This window comes from Apaloderma vittatum, unplaced genomic scaffold (genome assembly GCF_000703405.1).
Source record: "Apaloderma vittatum isolate BGI_N311 unplaced genomic scaffold, ASM70340v1 scaffold88, whole genome shotgun sequence".
Taxonomy (NCBI): Eukaryota; Metazoa; Chordata; class Aves; order Trogoniformes; family Trogonidae; genus Apaloderma; species Apaloderma vittatum.
In genome coordinates, this window is record NW_009729978.1 from 13,191 (window position 1) to 30,416 (window position 17,226).

At 39.0% G+C, this 17,226-nt stretch overlaps 1 protein-coding gene across 1 annotated transcript in view; it reads left to right on the top strand.

Annotated features, from left to right (window-relative positions):
* Nucleotides 1-231: 231 nt before the first annotated feature.
* The window catches only part of LOC104277834 (metalloendopeptidase homolog PEX-like), a gene marked incomplete at its 5' end in the record, with an annotated part of 35,550 nt that continues 18,555 nt past the window's right edge, over nt 232-17,226 (top strand). Inside the window, 3 exons of the mRNA XM_009874607.1 lie at nt 232-309; nt 1,931-2,034; nt 9,662-9,720. Coding sequence (XP_009872909.1) covers nt 232-309; nt 1,931-2,034; nt 9,662-9,720 — 241 coding nt within the window. The remainder of the gene's footprint in view (nt 310-1,930; nt 2,035-9,661; nt 9,721-17,226) is intronic.

Sequence of the window (17,226 nt, forward strand, 5' to 3'; positions counted from 1 at the left end):
TACATTGCTGTAAGTCTGCAAAAGCTCTGCAGGCAACAACAGACCCACTGTGATAATCTGACAGCAGAATCTGGACCTTCCACATTGTGAAGTTCATTTGTGGCACCAAGTTTACCTTGTAGGCAAGTTGGTTTGAAGTTAAATTAAGAAACAGAAAGGGGGAAAAATGCACCATATGCTGTGAAATGGTTATATGTGCCAACTCTTTTTTCTTTTTATTCTTTTTCAAAGGCAAAAGCAGTTATGGCAAAAGTGGGTTACCCTCAGTTTATAATGAATGACACATATATTAATGAAGACATCAAAACAGTAAGTGTCAGACTTGCAGCTTTCTTCTTTTACATATCGCAGCCATTCTTTTCTCCATTTCACTGCTGTCTAAAATCAAAGCTTCTCTGTTTGGCATGCATCTGGAGTTCTGCTTGCCTGTTTATTTTTAGATGTTGAATTAAGTATGCTAGCTCTCATGTCCAAATTGTTGATGCTTGTATGTCCAAGAGAGATGACCACAAGGCTTACTGGGAGTACAATGTGCCTGGGTGCAAAGAACCTTCATGCTGTTAGACATTTTAAAGGTTAAACATACACTGTCATAAAGTTTGCATTTAGTTATAAAAATGAAACAAACCCATATCTCCTCAAAGTAATGGTCTTCAAAAACACTAACACATTTTTTTTGTCAGAATATTGCAGTTTGTAATGCCCTATATAGGTTTTCTTCATTTCTCTAGGCTATGAATTTTATTTATGATTGTTGCATGTAGTCATGCCTACAGGTCCTAACCAACGTAAAGTCCTACTGTGCCACCTTACTGGACAAGGATACTGTGGGAGGACTCCTTCCTGACCCAGTATCTGTTCAGCTTAGCTAGGGCAGAAAGGCAGATGATGAACACTATATTTTACCATTTTCCAAAGGAGTAACTGGGGCGTACACATCATGAATTGTATTGCTAAAAGCCACAGGCAAAGTAGAACCACAAATGTAATCCTGAACTGGTAAAATACAAGAGTGGTAGTCAGCTTTGCCAGAGAACATTAACAAACACTAAACAGAGGTGTAATTTATTGACAAAAATTTGAAGAACCAAATCTACCAGTCTAGTTTGTGTTCCTGGAAAGAGTAGGATGAGATGGTGCCATGAAGGCAGAGTAACAGGATGGAAGATGTGACCAACCTTATCACTCAGAGTATCGAATTATTTGCCTAGATAAGCGTTGATGCCTAGGAAAACCCACTTGTTAATCACAGTTGCAAAACTATAGTTTACATCTGAAGGGCAACTTCCTCACAAGTTCTAGGATTGCTTGAAACTGGTGACAGGGATATCATCTGGATTTATAAATTATTAAGATCCCTTTTTCTTGCATGGTTAGTTGTGTGTGGGGGTTATTGTTATTAGATTTAGAGACTTATGGAGGCATGGAGCCTTTTTCCTGTGAACATTTAATGAGAGAAACAGTAAGAAAACAGTGGCAGAACTCTCAGAGGGCACAGAATATGAAGTATTTGTAATAAGATGCAAGACACACTAAAAAAGGGAGTATTTTTTGAAAGTGGTTTTAAAATGCACTTTAAAAAACAAAAGTAGACCTATTTCATTTTGAAAAAGAGGCTGTGTTAATAATACCCATAGAAATATGCAGTCTGCAATTCGTTGTTGAGTACTTCTGACTTCCTCAGCTCCTCTCTACACAGGGAAGAGCTTTTCTGATGTTGCAGTCCCTTGTGTAGATCCATTCAGGCACTGTTTTTTAAAGAAGCTCACAAAGTATTTATTCTTCTACCAAGTGCAGAAATTTTACTTGCTGTGATACTGGCTAGAAAAATTAGGTCACTATCTCATTTAAAATAAACATGTTGATTGTTTTATGCCAGATTTTGTTTCCTTGGACATGCTTTTAAAATGTCTGTGCTTTATCTATACAGCTGAAGTTTACAGAAAGTGACTATTTTGGCAATGTGTTGCAAACTCGCAAATACGCAGCCCAGTCTGATTTCTACTGGCTTAGAAAAGAAGTTCCCAAAACAGAGTGAGTAGACAAACGGCAAATTTGCATAATATGCTAACAGTATTTTAATTTACATTATTTAATTTACACAATTTGCGTCTTAATAGAATTATATACATAGCTACGTATTATGATACAAAAAGCCTATGGGCAACCTCCCAGTTATTCAGAAAATCCTGTGGATATTTTTTTTTTGTTATGTTCTAGATATCCCTATTCTGATGCACAGTAGTCATATGCTTGCAGTTTAAACTTAATTTAACAAAAAAGGGCTAATTAAATCTAAACTAAAAATGGATTATGTCTCTTTGTCACAGAATTTGGAATGGTCCAGCAGGGATTTATGAAATAAGATTTCTAAGAATGGAACTATTAGAAAGAGATAATGTTATTATTAGTAATAGCAATCAGCATTGTTAGTTACCTGCTCTCGATAGAAATGGTATGGAATAAAACATGATTTGATTTACCTATATTATTTTTACTTATTTATAAACATGAGAGTGCAGATTATGCCACATACTGTCATAAAATACATCGGAGAATCAGTCTCTTTGCTTACTGGTGGGTAATCGAATCCTTAAAATGCAAATTAAAACCTAAAAAGAGCTTAATTAGTCTAATCATGTTACTTGAAAATGACGTCTTCTGCACAGAGACTTTGGAAGGAGTGCTTCTGCTTAGCTCCTCTGGTAGTATTTCCTTAGGGTTCCAGAAATTCCTACTTAAACTGAACAATATTCTGTTAAGGAAGTGTCTCTGTATTGTCTGTAAGGCAGGTAGAGGATGTCAGCAGGACAAGCTATTCCTGGTTAGAGCATTGTGATTTGGCCCTGTTTTTTTGAGGGGTCTTTTATAGCTTGTGAGTAGTAATTGTGAATTTTACTTTCTTGTCACGGCTTTCTCTGACATTGCAATGATTATTCCCAGGGGTTGATTTTACAGGCTTTCCTGCAGCCCTGTGTTCCAGGGCTAGATCATAACAGTGTATTTTCTTCAGACCAAGCGTTTCCATGAGAGCAGTGAAATAACACTTGCCTCTCTACAGCAGTGGTGATAAGCAACCTCCTCCTCCCAAACAGCAAAATAGCGTTGGGGTAGCACTAACACAGAGCACGTAGTAGGTTCTTGGCACGATGGGAAATGTCCCTTGTAAGGAAATTAATTGGCAGGTAATCCCTGACTGTACCCCTTAGGGGTTGTAATCTGAGAACTGCTGCATGGGTATGCTTAAAAAATGAAGGTTGTACCCGATTGCCCAATACAAGATTGAGCATTTTCTCATGCTTGTCTTTACCATTTTATTTCAGGGACTGCTTAACAGCAGCCCCCTCATCACCTTCCTCTTGCTTCTCTTGTCATCCCCTAAGACACATTCTGGCCTGTGGGATCCCAGTTTGATTTTTAGTCTCTTTCCTTTGTCAGCACAGCTATATGCTTTGCCTTCTGCAGGGCTAGGGATAATCCTCACCTGGGCCCTCAGTCATAATTATTCCTGCTTGGAGATTATTCTGCATTTGCACCTGCTTGGCAATAGAAAAGGGCTCTTAGAGTGGTGTCACACTGTTGGCTTTTGCTATGTCTGCTGAGGGGAACCAAGGCACAGAGAGTAACTGCCACCTCCAGTAACCTTTTAAAAATTTATTATACTAAACCAGTAACTCCCACCTGGCAATCTGAGACACGTCCAGACTGGCCTGAAAAATATCAGCAGTTGCCATATTTTAACTATTATAGTCTACTGCTTTCTAATGCTTTTACTTCTCTTTTTTTTCTCTTATTTTCTTTTACTGCTATTGTTTTTTTTTAAGCTTTTCTATTTCAAAGGACTCCACAGATCTTTGGTCTACACTGAAGCTTGGTGCTGTGTTAATAGAGAATTACCCTTGGGTTTTTTTTCCTGTTTGTTTCATTTCTTCTTTTTCCCTAGTTCAGTAGATTTTAGCATAGCATTTATATTTAAAGATAGATAATATAAGACAGACCAATTTGTGGACTGAAAAAGATAAATAAGAAAACTAGTATTTAAGGAAATGAATTACTAGCTTTTAAAGTAATATTACTCCCAAAAGGTAAAACACTATATACATTTAACAGGCAGTCCAGATTTCTCAGAAATATTATTTCAAACTGGACTCACTTTCCTCAGTACGGTCAACTAAATGGAAAACCAGAGTGATGGTTTGCTCTAAGCACCAGGGAAATACTATCGGGGGACAGATAAAAGAGCTGGGAGATGCAAGACAAAGGAGTTTGATAAAATAAGGGGGAATGTGGCTATCAAAGTGGAAATAAGTTACTCTGGAAATTCAACAGCTTTGTCATCTAAAAAGAGGAGAATTCCTGCAAGCAGGAGTAATCTTGAAAATTCTTTGCCCTCTGTCCTGCTCACTCCCTCCCTAGCAGTTACCTCCCTTCCGAGAAAAAAGAACGTGGAGGAAGACAGGCCAGGTATTGCTCAGGGCATGGATGGGGGGACTTATCCAGCCCAACTGATACCCAAAAGCTGGGACAAGGCACTAGGTCACCAGAGACATCTGCTCTGCTGGTCCTGGGGGCCAGGCTCCCCCATGGACACCGCAGCTGTCGGAGATGCAACTTGCTGTCCTCAACGCCTGCTTTGCATGCCAGCTGTGACTCTAACAGCTGGCTGGGGAGCTGGCTGTCTTCTTCACAGCTGGCTCTATCAAATAAGGGAAAAAGCATTCAGGTATCAGGAGAGAGACATACAAAAAGGATTTGTGGCAGGAGCTCAGGAATATGATGCACGAAACAGTGCAGGTTGGATCAAGAGGGCTGAATCAAGGGCAGGTGAGGCTGGAAGGGGGGAGCGGGGGAGGAAAGGGACCAGGTGTGAAGACAATTATAATAACCCAGGTGAGACATGACTGGAGCAGAGGGAGGTGAAAGAGTGCACAGGGAAGTGATGGCCATGTGGAAGGGAGAAACGAAGGAGAATCAGGGCTTTAGTGGCATTTGCTTATCCATCCATAGAGCCATACACATGCATACATACAAATATACACACATGTATGTATGCATATATGTATAAACACAGACCTATACCTTTTTAAGAGTGATTGTATCTATCCTTAACACTGATACCATACTTGCAAACAGCAAGGCATCAGAGGACTTCTTGTGCATACCACTTCATTATTATTAATCTTACTCCTTTGAATTCAGGACATCTCCTCTAAGATTTTTACACCCAGCCAAATCTTCCTTCACTCTTCACTTGAATTTCAGTGCTGGAGATTTAGGCATCTAGTATCCCTGTAAGAGAACACAAAGTGTATTATGAGAAGATTCCTGGGTGTCCTCTAGGACCTATTCCACTTTCTTGACAGCACACTATTATTTATGAGCCCTGGCTCTTCGTTCACTGCAGGGAAAGGCAGATCTGAGAGGTGCTGGGCTGGATGCCGTTAAGGACGGTGTAAAAACTCCTTCTGCAAAAAGGGAAAAACAGCCATGAAACATGCTGAGTAGGCTATTATGTGTTGGAGAGGTACTGCTGGAGGGCTCAGAAATGCTGTAGGTGGACTGTGCTGGAGAGGAGAACCTGGAAAGGAGCCTCCTGGAGCATTTTCCTGGTCTTGGAAGCTCATTTTAAGCAGTGATGTGGCATTGCAGGCTGAGCCCAGACTAACCATCCCAGTTTCTTGACCAACTCCAGGGGACACAGATGGCAACCTAATCTAGGAGGCTAATCCTTTTCTTACACATCAGAAAATGTGGAAAAAAAAGAGGAAATGCACTTTTGAAAGTCATCTTGAAAATTGCCTCTCCTCTAGAAGGTTTTCTTTATAAGCCTTTCTAGGAGAGACGTTCTCTGGATTCCAGCTTCATTAGCAACTTCATATGGCCTTTCACTCCTAACCAGCTTAAGTACATTCACAAATTAATTTTCTTTACTTAATGGAACAGGTTGCCCAGGGAGGTTGTGGAGTCTCCTCCTCTGGAGACTTTCAAAACCCTCCTGCATGCATTCCTGTGTGACCTACTGTAGGTGATCCTGCTCTGGCAGGGGGGTTGGGCTAGATGATCTGTAGAGGTCCCGTCCAACCCCTGACATTCTGTGATTCTGTGATTTTTTAAAAAAAACTTCTTACTTGGGTTGTTGAATGCCAAATTCTACTCTATCTGAGTGATTTCTTCTAACTGAAAAAGTTGAGGGAACAAATTGTAAATTCTGTTTGCGCTTTACAGAGAATGAAATAAATTAATAAGCTTTTCCCTATATTGTGAATGTTCCATTTACCCCTCTTCATGACTGGCAATGTAACATACTAAACTCAGAGAGGAAGGTATCATGAAGAAAATTGTAGACTAAAGAAACAAAAAACCTAAGAAAGTATCTGCCCCACTTGTTTCATTTTTTTTCTACATATGAAATCTCAAAAAGTGTCAGGTCTGCAGCATTAGGTTTTGACTGCTGCAGTAGCTGATAGGTAATCTCACAGGACGTTACTCAAAATTGTCCTTTTTTCACCTTTATAACAAATGAAAACAGTGTAAACAGTTCTAGAATTTAAAAATTTAGTTTGTAATTAATAAAAGCCTAGAGTTTGTAATGCCTGGTTTATTTTCTATCCTTCTGCTGATAGACCAAATGAAAAGAAATTGTAACCAGACCTAGAGTGAATGCCAAGACAACCTGACCTCAAACAGGAATGAGATCGCTATTTCCAAATTTGCTTAGCTTTAAAATTTATCAGTGACAGCTATTTATTACAGACCTTCATATAGTAATTTGAAGTGTTATCAGTTAAGCTCTGTCACTAAAGTAATTTCAAGGAGCTCACTGAAAGAGGATGACAGATGAGAGGTGAAGTTCTGCTACTCTGAATGGAAGCAGTCTGGGTTATTTCTGATCATCTTTTGTGGAAAATGTTTCCTAAATCTTCTTGAGAGTGGCTCAGAATGATACAACAGAATACTGAACTGTAAATATGCTCCTTGCCAAGCATCCTTGCCAAACATCAAATCTGAAATTCAGCAGTACAGTCTGCTTGTTACTAGAGAACTCTTGTTCTTCCTACACTCCTCAGTATGGCTGCTAAGTCTCCTCTTCCTAGCTGCTTAAAAACATAACAAACTTCATGCAGGGTCACTCTTGAATCCTCGTTATGAAAGAGTAACTTGGAAAGAACTTAGTTCAGTTTTACAGTGAGAAAATCGAGGTTGCTGTCAGTCTTTGGCTCATACTAAGTTCAGGGAGCAGGATGGGATCTGTTATTGCAGATCTTGAAGATAGAAGCAGCCTCAGGATGGGGATGTTGTGATGAGTCTGAGCAGCTAGTCTAGGAGCTACAAATCTATGAGTACATAGACATGAAAGCGTGGCCAGAAGTGGTGTGAAATCCTCCCTCAGTAGCTGCAGACCAAATGGTAACAGCATTTGCAGTTGCTCTTGGGCAGAGTAAGGTGCTCCTGTGGTGACAAGTACATGCATCAGTGGTTATATCCTCACGCAATAAAAATGGGTGCAAACTTATGCTTTTAGAGAGACATCAGTTGTCAGTGAAGAGCTCTTTAACCACAGCTTGTGGTGGTTCCTGGCTTGAATTAGCTGCGGTGGGCCTCTGGGGCTGCAGCAGCAAAGGGGATGAGGAGAAGAGCAAAGCACATTAGTCCAGTTTGAAGTATCTGTTATCTGTCTCAGACCCTTGATCCTGTGACTGGAAATGAGAGTCTCAGTAAGACACTAGCTCTAAACAGGATTTGCAAAAAGGGAGGATTTGTTATCCCAGAAGCCTTTTTCATGCTTAAAAGTTGCTGTTCGAAAGGACAGAAAGGCCACTGTAAGTAGGACAAGCAAACAGACTGAGGTGGAAGTCACAACACCATGTGTCTTAGTTCAAATTTACAGTAAAATCTCAAGTGTTGAGTGTTTCAGATGGGTCCCTTTCAGATGTCTTCTCTTCTTATCAAAAAAGGGACCAAGCTTTTCAGAGCTACTGCTAAGCCTGGTGAGCAGGTCCCACTGCACAAGTGGCTGGCTTGCATCCTTCAAAACAGTTCAGCTCACTGCTGCTGTGAATAAACATGAAACTGAAATGTAGTTAATTAAGCCTGGTAATTTTTTATTTATCCCCTGACCATAACCACTCTTTCTTCATTTTTCCATTATCTCACTACATTACCTCTAACACTTAATATCTTTATTATAGAGGAAACAGATAACACATGAGAAAACAACTTCCTCCTGCTCCTCCCATTTAGAATCTCCTAATAAACAAAACACGGAGAGTTGTCTGTGGCAATTAGAGCCTATAATGTGATGGATAGCTAAAATATTTACATGACATCACCCTTTGCTTTTATTGGTTAGTATTCCTAGTGGCTGCATTGTAAAATAAGCTTCTCAGCTTTGAAGTTGAGGGAAGCAGATAAATTTATTGACAAAAGACAGAATGCTGCCATTCTAAAACTCTCCTCATGGTTTACATGAGGACATCAATTGCCAGAAAAACAGTCAGGATCTGCAGACAAGTCATTCATTTGATGGTGCTATTTTAAAGCACAGATCATGTATGTGAACATCCCTGACATCACACACTTTCAGTGCTCTGATAGATCTTCCTTTGTCTTTCTTTTTGTTTTACAACTCCCACCTCTTTGAAAGAAAATTTCCAAAGCGATTGCATTGTGTTCATTTGCCTTTACATAACTTCTGAGTAATGCATTGCTAAAGACATCAGGATGTTCCTGTTTGGACATTTACTACAGTTTCTTCTAATCTATTCTGAATTAACCACTAATTCCCACCTAGCCTTTTTATCTCCTTATGTTTCCTTTATTCCATTATAAAATTATAAAATGAAATCTTGGACTCACTGAACTCAGAGTTTCATCTGAGTTTCATTTGGACCTTACTGAAGCCAGCTAAGATTTTCCACTCATATGCCTGAAACCAGTGTCAATATACATGAACTTAGGCTAAAGAGATCTATAAACTTTATTTGCTCTTCAAATCTAGGTTTCCTTCCAGGATGTATGAGAAATCTGAGAAGAAATGCTAATATTCCTTTCAAAATGTTTTGCTTTGCTAGAGGTCCATTTGCTTATGACCACACTGATGGCCACTTTCACTGTGTAGGGTACAGAACGTGAAGTTGTTTATTTTGAATTTAAGTTTCCAGAAAGCACCTGCTCATATTGCTGGCATCATCCTAATTGTTCAAGTAGTTGTGCATCAAAGCATCTGAAGCCGCTTGACTCATTGCAAAATACTCTCCTCTATTTTCAGAAAAGAGTTTCTCTACACATGGTTAAAAGACATGTAAGAGAGTGTTTGCATCTGCTATCAGTGTTGCAGCCTCTGTTGTGTGAAGTTCAGTTCATCAGTATGGCAGACCTCACAAGCACAATGCTTAGAAATAAAACATGTTAGACAACAGAAAGCTTAACAATCTCTCCTGTCGAACTTTCATTGAATGCATGCACTTAAAGTCACTAAACAATAGATTTCAATGTTCAAAAAAAAAAGTGTAGGTAACGTATTGAAATGGAAATAGACAATATATCTGTGGTCTTTGAAATTCTTGCTTCCTTCCACTGAGGTCGTGTGTTGTCTTTACTCATTCTATTCATAAAAATGTGTAAGGGTACTGACAGACAATTTCTTTTGCTCTTACTGCAGGTGGTTTACAAGCCCAACTACTGTAAATGCTTTTTATAGTGCGTCTACCAACCAGATCAGTGAGTATCTGACTTCTGACCCTCCTTATAAAGTGCCTGTTTGAGAAATGTATGTATAAATCTTCAGATAATATCCATATGGTTTATGTGTTTGCGACTGAAAATTATAGAATCATAGAATGTGTTGGGTTGGAAAGGACCTTTAAAGATCATCTAGTCCAAACTCCCGCAGTGAGCAGGGACATCTTTAACTAGATCAGGTTGCTCAGAGCCTCATCTAGCCTGACCTTCAATCTTTCCAGGGATGGCGCCTCCAGCACCTCTCTGGGCAACCTGTGCCAGTGTTTCACCACCCTCATAGTAAAGAACTTCTTCCTAACACCTAATCTAAACCTATCTTGCTCTAGTTTAAAACCATTGCCCCTCACCCTATCACTACATGCCCTTGTGAACAGTCTCTCCCTAGCTTTCCTGTAGCCCCCTCCAGGCAGTGGAAGGCAGCTATAAGGTCTTCCTGGAGCCTTCTCTCCAGCTCAACAGACCCAACTCTCTCAGCCTGTCCTCATAGGAGAGGGGCTCCAGCCCTCTGATGATTTTTGTGGCCCTCCTCTGGACTCACTCCAACAGGTCTATGTCCTTCTTGCGCTGAGGGCTCCACGGCTGGACATAGGACTCCAGGTGAGCTCTCACCAAAGCAGAGCAAAGGGGAAGAGTCACCTCTCTCGACCTGCTGGCCGTGCTTCTTTCGATCCAGCCCAGAATGCAATTGGCCTTCTGGGCTGCCAGTGCACATTGTTGTCTCATGTCCAGCTTTTCATTCACCAGTACCCCCCCCAAAAAATCAACCAGTACCCCTAAAAATCAAAAGCTCAAACCTGGTAACTTATCTGTGAGACGTTTTAACTGAGAGGATAGTTCTGGAAAACCAAGAAATTTGAAAAATTTGGAAAACCAAGAAATTTGAATTACTGTTGCCTAATGAATTATCCTGTGTCAGGTGAGTTGCACTGACCACTTGTGTGACTGCTTGTGTGTGTAGTCTGTCTATTGCAGATGTTAGCTTAAATCACTTTTATTAAAGCTTTATGTTTCTGACTTCTGTTTTTGGTAGCAAAAACGTGTATACATACCTCTGCAAAAACACAGCAACTCTCTAAGTGATAGCAACTCTCTAAGTGATAGCAACTCGGATCTCTAGTATTGATAAATATGTAGCAATAAATGTGACTAGAGGAGACTGTGATATAGACCAGAAAACCTAAAAAGTAGTGTCCAATGGATTTATTCAATTCCTTCAAGGGCAAGGAGTAGTATCTGTAGTTAACCTAAAATTCTTACCCGTATAGTTTGATGAAATTGTCTTGTATGTACAGTACAATCTTTTTTATGCTAATTTTTGTTACTGGTGGGAGTGCAAAAATCCTGGTTTGGAAGCATATGAGGTAAAAGAGCTGAGTTTTTCAAAGATGTGTACATATTTCGATGTTCATTCCTATTAGCTTCAAAGGGACTTTGCACAGAAAATTTCTAACTGGCTTTAAAAGTGTATATCAGTATTGCTGTGTACAAGAGTGTTATCTTTACCTTGACACTTCACTCTTATTTCCTGTGCAAGTTAAATCAGCCTTCTCGTTCTGTGCCATCAGGGTCTAGAAGGTGGCTGCCATAACCACTGAGGTCTTGGTGCCCAAGGACAGGTGGGTCAAAAACCACAGAGTGACTCCCCCTTTTTCTCCTTTTGGTTGCAGAGAAAAGTAGTTTCTGAAAGTCACAAAATGAGTATATCACACTGAAGCTGTTCCAGCAGAAGGCTGGTATCTTGTCCTACCAATCTCTGTAAACAATTTTTGCCTTCCAACCACTTACTTAGATACTTTTTGTGTCTAAGTGAGCTCATTTGTGAAGCACGTATCATAATTAGGCAGTTCTTTTGATTAAAATTTTTTCTAGGCCTTGACTGCTCTACCTTAATTAGAGGGCTGCCATCATTAAGCAGCCACTCTTCTGTGGATCATCTGAGGGAGCACTTGAGACAGATATCCCTGAGCTGATCACAGCCCTGATGTAACCATCCGTCGCTGCTGCTTCAGGTGTATCGTGTGAACGGAGAGAGGACTCGGTCAGCACAAAACGAGGGCCATCACTGTTGTATCTTCTTTAATATGGGGTCCTTTCAAGATTCAGCAGCGTTCAGCTCTCCCAGCCTCCCTGCCATGGCACATTAGAGAGAGCTGTAAGGAGAGACTGGAGTCACTGAAGCTGAATTTCACACTCACTGTGTCTAACGGTGTCATGAAGCAAAGAGCAGTCAAACATAACCAATCAGTCATGGGTATAGAGGCGGTTGCATTTTCTGTCATAACTGCTGACATTCTTGTACTGCTGGTATTTGACCTTGAAGTTTGGATAGTGCTACTCAGTGTTCTTTTAGGACTGTTCCTAAGAGGAAAAGGATTTAGGTGTTTCTTTCTGAACAAAACCCTCGCTTGCCTGAGAGAGGCATGGAAATATAGTCATGCCCTAAAATGATGTGCAGTAGGAGGAAAGATTCAAAGAAAGGCAAACAGTCTTACGCTGCTGGCTGGTGAGATTTGCAGGGGAAGAGGCCCTGTGTGATGTGGGAGAAAGGCTCTTCAGTCTGAAGTTGCTAATAAGTATTTGACACATCACCATTAAGTTCCCATTAATGCTGCTGGGAAAGAATTGCGCTGCAGGAGACTTAAGTTTTTAAGCCTATGCATATCCATATTACGTGGTGTATCTGCTGGGCAAATCTCATGCGTAGCAGTTATTCTCTTACTGATTTGAAGCTATGTAGTAATCTGTACAAAGTTTTGCAGGGGCTGGTGAAATGCTACAAAAACTGTGGGTTATTTAAAGGCCTAGTTAAACAAAATAAAAAAGTTCTACAGACAAGAGTCATTTAAGCATAAGAAACAAGCAGGAACTCAGCAAGTTAAATGTAAAGTTGTGATATAGCAAGCCACGAAGATTTTGAGGACCAACCTTCCAAGAGCATAAGAACTAATAGTAAAAATTTTTCTAAAATACACTGAAAGAGGGGAATCTCTGAGGCATAAAAATGAGATAATTCTTTTCATTACAAGAGTTTGGGAAGTTCTTATGCTGGAGCTTTTTCATATGGGAGGGTAAATCCAAGGAAATCTTTCAAATTTCGTATCATTAGAAGGTAATCTAGAAGAAATTAATGAAATTAACTGTGACATATGTATGGACCAGATAATTTTCTCTCAGGGATTTCAAAGGAGCATAGACAAGGAATTGCCAAACAACAAGCTTTGACATATAGCTTATCACTTACATTGGCCTTAGCACAGGAAGAATAAATGTGGCAACTGTCAAATCCTTTTTTTTTTTTTTCAAAAGAGAATCCAGAGGGATCTGCATAAAATGTGATTCTAGCCCTATATGAAAAAAATTGGTCGTGACCACAACCTAAATGTATAAGTGTGTGGTGTAATGGAGAGGAATCAACATGGCTTGGTTTTTGCTTTTTCCTTTAGAAATTTTTTTTTAAATTCAGAAAGCAAGTGAGCATGCTATGTATACTATGTTTATTTCCATAGAACGATTTTCATCAGATTCTTTCCCAAGTCTATTAACTGGAAGCTGTTGTGGGACTAAAGAAGGTCTTTTCATGAATTAGTGACTGATTAGCGATAAGAAGAGGAGATAGGAACAAATGACTTGTTTTCAAAATAGTTGAAGGGGTGTGTTATGAGCATCTGTGCTGGTCACTGTATTAGCAGATGATCTGAAAAAGAGGATGTGCTGTTCTGAATAACAGAACAGATGGAGATGAACTTAGTCCAGGAGGACAGGTTCCTCTGCTATTGATTGCTGGAAGGTGGAAGGACAAGGTAGTAGAGGTATTACTTCAGACACAGATGCCTGATACTCTTTCTCTACACATCTATTACTGCTGGAAATAAGAGAATGAACTAGATAGGATCTTCATCTGCTTAAGTGCCCCTGCTTTTCAATGAGCAAAATGGATTTTAGTTTATTCAAGGCGCATCTATTGTTGCTCTTGGTAAATGAATTTACCAAGAAGGAGGTTTTGAGAAATGAGAATTTTAAAATGCATAATAGAAATTGTTTCTGGAAAGCAGCTTCTACATTAACTGGAAAATACTTAGTTCCAAAGTTGATTCTAAAACTTAAGACCATTCAGTTTGAAAATGGAAGTGTGCTATGTGATATTATCAGCAAAACCACAGCAACTCCAGTTAGGTTAGTCACTGAAAGCTTTGAGAAAGAGTTTAGAGAAGCAGCATTAGTGCCTTGAACCATGGATTCTGAAAAGGAGCTGTCATCAGGTACCCGCAAAAGTGAAGGAGAATGTGGAGATTCTGAGCACTTTCGAACTTCAGGAAAACGCTTTTGGTTTCTGTGCTCAGAGCACAGGGAGGTCTCTGACACAATCGAGATGGAAGGATTACAGATTCTTCTGTCTCCATAGTCTATATCACTTACACAAGCTTTCAAGAAGAAATCACTGTAATCTCCAAACAAGTCCCTAAAATCTTCATGCACGGGCAAGCTGGTGGGGCTTTTACCTTGGCTACTTGACTATTCAGTTATTTGAAAAGAAATTCTTCACTAAAATGAAAATTAATATAGAGTAGAAACTAAATGATTTAGAAAATTATTAGGTTTGGAAGAATAAAGCAAAACTTGTATATGCAGTAGATTGTAACAAATTTTGCTGCAGTTCAGAACAAACGTCCTTGTATTTGTTATTACTTCATTTCATTTTCATTTCTGAAGTATTGACAACTTGTGTGGCCAACAATTCTGTCAACATCTCCAAAGAAGAAACAAGTAGATGTATCAAGGTAGGATATATCTCTCAACTCTGCTGCAAAGAGCAGAGTTAAAAAATATGGTACATATAATTAATCTTACTATTATACAAATATGCTCCTGATGTTCTCTTTACGTGAGTTCTATTTATTTATTTCCTTTTTTCCCCACAATTCAGAGTGTTTTAGATTAACAACCATGCCTGTTAATAATGTTTGTTAATCATTTTCCAATCATAGTTTGGATAATTTTTCAATTTTCCTTACATTTTCTCATCAATTTCCCCTCAATTATAGGTACTTAACAAGGACAACAGGTACACATTATTGCCTTTAGAGTCTAAAAGATATCTAACTACACTTCATATAATCTAAGCAGTAGGAATATTATCTTTTTAATTATCACTACTGAAACAGAAAACCACTTTCCAGAAGGCTTTCTTTATTCTAACGAGCTCTAGAGCAGTCAACAAATATGTACTGAAAAGAGATACAAGTGATGATTGAAGTTGTTAGCATACCTCCTTTGAAGAAAAGGTTGTATTTCATTACAGTACTAAAGTACTGGCCCTCAAATATGTTAAGAAAAAAAGGGAATTGCTCATTAAACATTTTGTTTAATTTTCTTTCCAAGTATACGTATACATCTCTAGAATATATAAAAGAAAATGTTTGTGGATTGTGAACAGTAATGAAAGGGAGATTTACAGTCAACTGAGGCAAATATAAACAACACAGTCATGAGGTGTAAGCTTGAATAGATGTATCGGATAATTAAATACTGTTGATACTGTCTCTGGAATTTTATACCCATGCTCCTTCTGAGTCATTTGTGCTTGTACTGCAGTTCTCTAGTGAAAGTCAAGAGGCCTCTTTAGAGAGCGGCTTCATTACATGCTACAGGAAGAAGATACAATCTAAAAGAGAATTTTAAAGTTGTGTTTGAATTAGCATCCATTGAGAAAACCACAGATAAGAGCTCATATTAGCCAGTAAGTATCATCTTTACAGAAAGCGGCATCCAGCCATTGAAGCTGGCAGCTTGCTAATGCTGTGGGCTTCAAGGGAGAACTCTTCTCTTGCCAGGGGCCAGGGAAGTGCCGGCAAACAGCACAGGGTGCTGCGGCCAGGGAGGACGAGTGGCTGTGTGTAGGGGCACTTTCTCTTTCCTTAAGAACGAGACTAATTGGAAGGCTATTGATGAAGTAGTTTCAAGTGTGCTATTAGTTTCCAGGAGGTTAATGAACATAAATTTGAGGTGAACAGTTTCTGAGCCCTATTGTTAAGTAATCTTTAAGTATTTTTAAGTGAGACCTTATTTTCAACGTTCTGTATTTACTAATGATTAGTATTCTCTTTTATTTAATTACAGTCACAGGTGAGATGATGTGTAATCCTACATCCATTCTCTATTTCTTCTTCCTAAAATTCTTATCTGTAAATTTATAAAATGGAACTTTTCCTTTCTTTCTTTTTTCTTTTTTTTTTTTTTTTTTAATCCTGGGGAATCTAGTGAGATTTTTCATTTAGAAAACAAATACTAAAGTTTTTTGTAAAAGATGGTGTTTCTCAAGGTTTCCTAGTCCGTTAGCACACAATATTCCTTGGTCCCTCATAAACCATGTTTCTCCCCATGTTGCCCTACTGAGGTTGGGGAATGCTGGATTATATCTTTTATATGAGCAGCAATGGGCCTCTTGTCAGGTAAAGCAGAAACTGAGCCAAAAGTTGAACCAGAGGCTACTGAGTCCTCTGCTTTAAGACCATCACTTTTCTTTATCTGTGAATGGATTTATTCAATACTCCTCTGAAAGGTAAGCTTTGTATTTATGCAAAGCATGGAGCAGTCACTGTGCCTTATACAATTTATGTTTTCTATCTTCTCTGTTCACGGGATAAAATTTGAAATTAAGTGGAGGGTTCAGGTCCATGTTATAACAGAGTTAGATCCTATTTACCTACATATAGGTGCTCAGAGCTGTCTGGGATGCTCTACAGCATCTGACGTGTTCCCTGATGTCTGGCATATCTGAGAGAGAACTTGCAGGAGAGACCCTTGCCCATTAAGAATGTCAGCTAGAGACAAAGCAAGGCATAGAAAGTCATCTCAAAAGGTGCTCGGAAGAGATTCAGTTGTCCAAACAGAAGTCTGTGGTATCATTTAAAAACAAATATGTCCTGCCCTTTGTGCTGTTTTTAGACAACTACCGAACACCCTAGTTGTCTTTATGTTGAATTCCTTATGTGAATTCAATATCCCTTGTTTACAGACCAGCAGTTAGCCTCCTGCTTATATTTTATCCCTTTAAAACTCTCCATCTGCATTCATTCAATGGCACTTGAAAAACAAGTTGTAGCTTTTAAACACATCTGAGAATTGCCAGTACAACAATTGGCAGAGTACCTTATACATCACACAATTTAGCACAGCTGTTTTCCATATCCATTATTTGCATTCTGGGTTCATTAGCCTGTCAGAAGTTGCTTTAAAGAAACCAGTTTGGTTTTTTGTTTGTTAATTACTAGAAATTGTAAATGAACTAACTTGGAATAAGGCTTTACTAGATCTTTTCTTACTCATTTAAATATATCATGCAATGTAACTGAATAATGTAAGTGAACTATAGAATTTTAATTCATATTTAGATTGAATTCCTCATGATTTAGTGAGCCATCTCATGTGTTTTTAGTTTACTTCATCCGTTATTAGTCTATGTTGTTTCAGTGAACTAGCAGATGA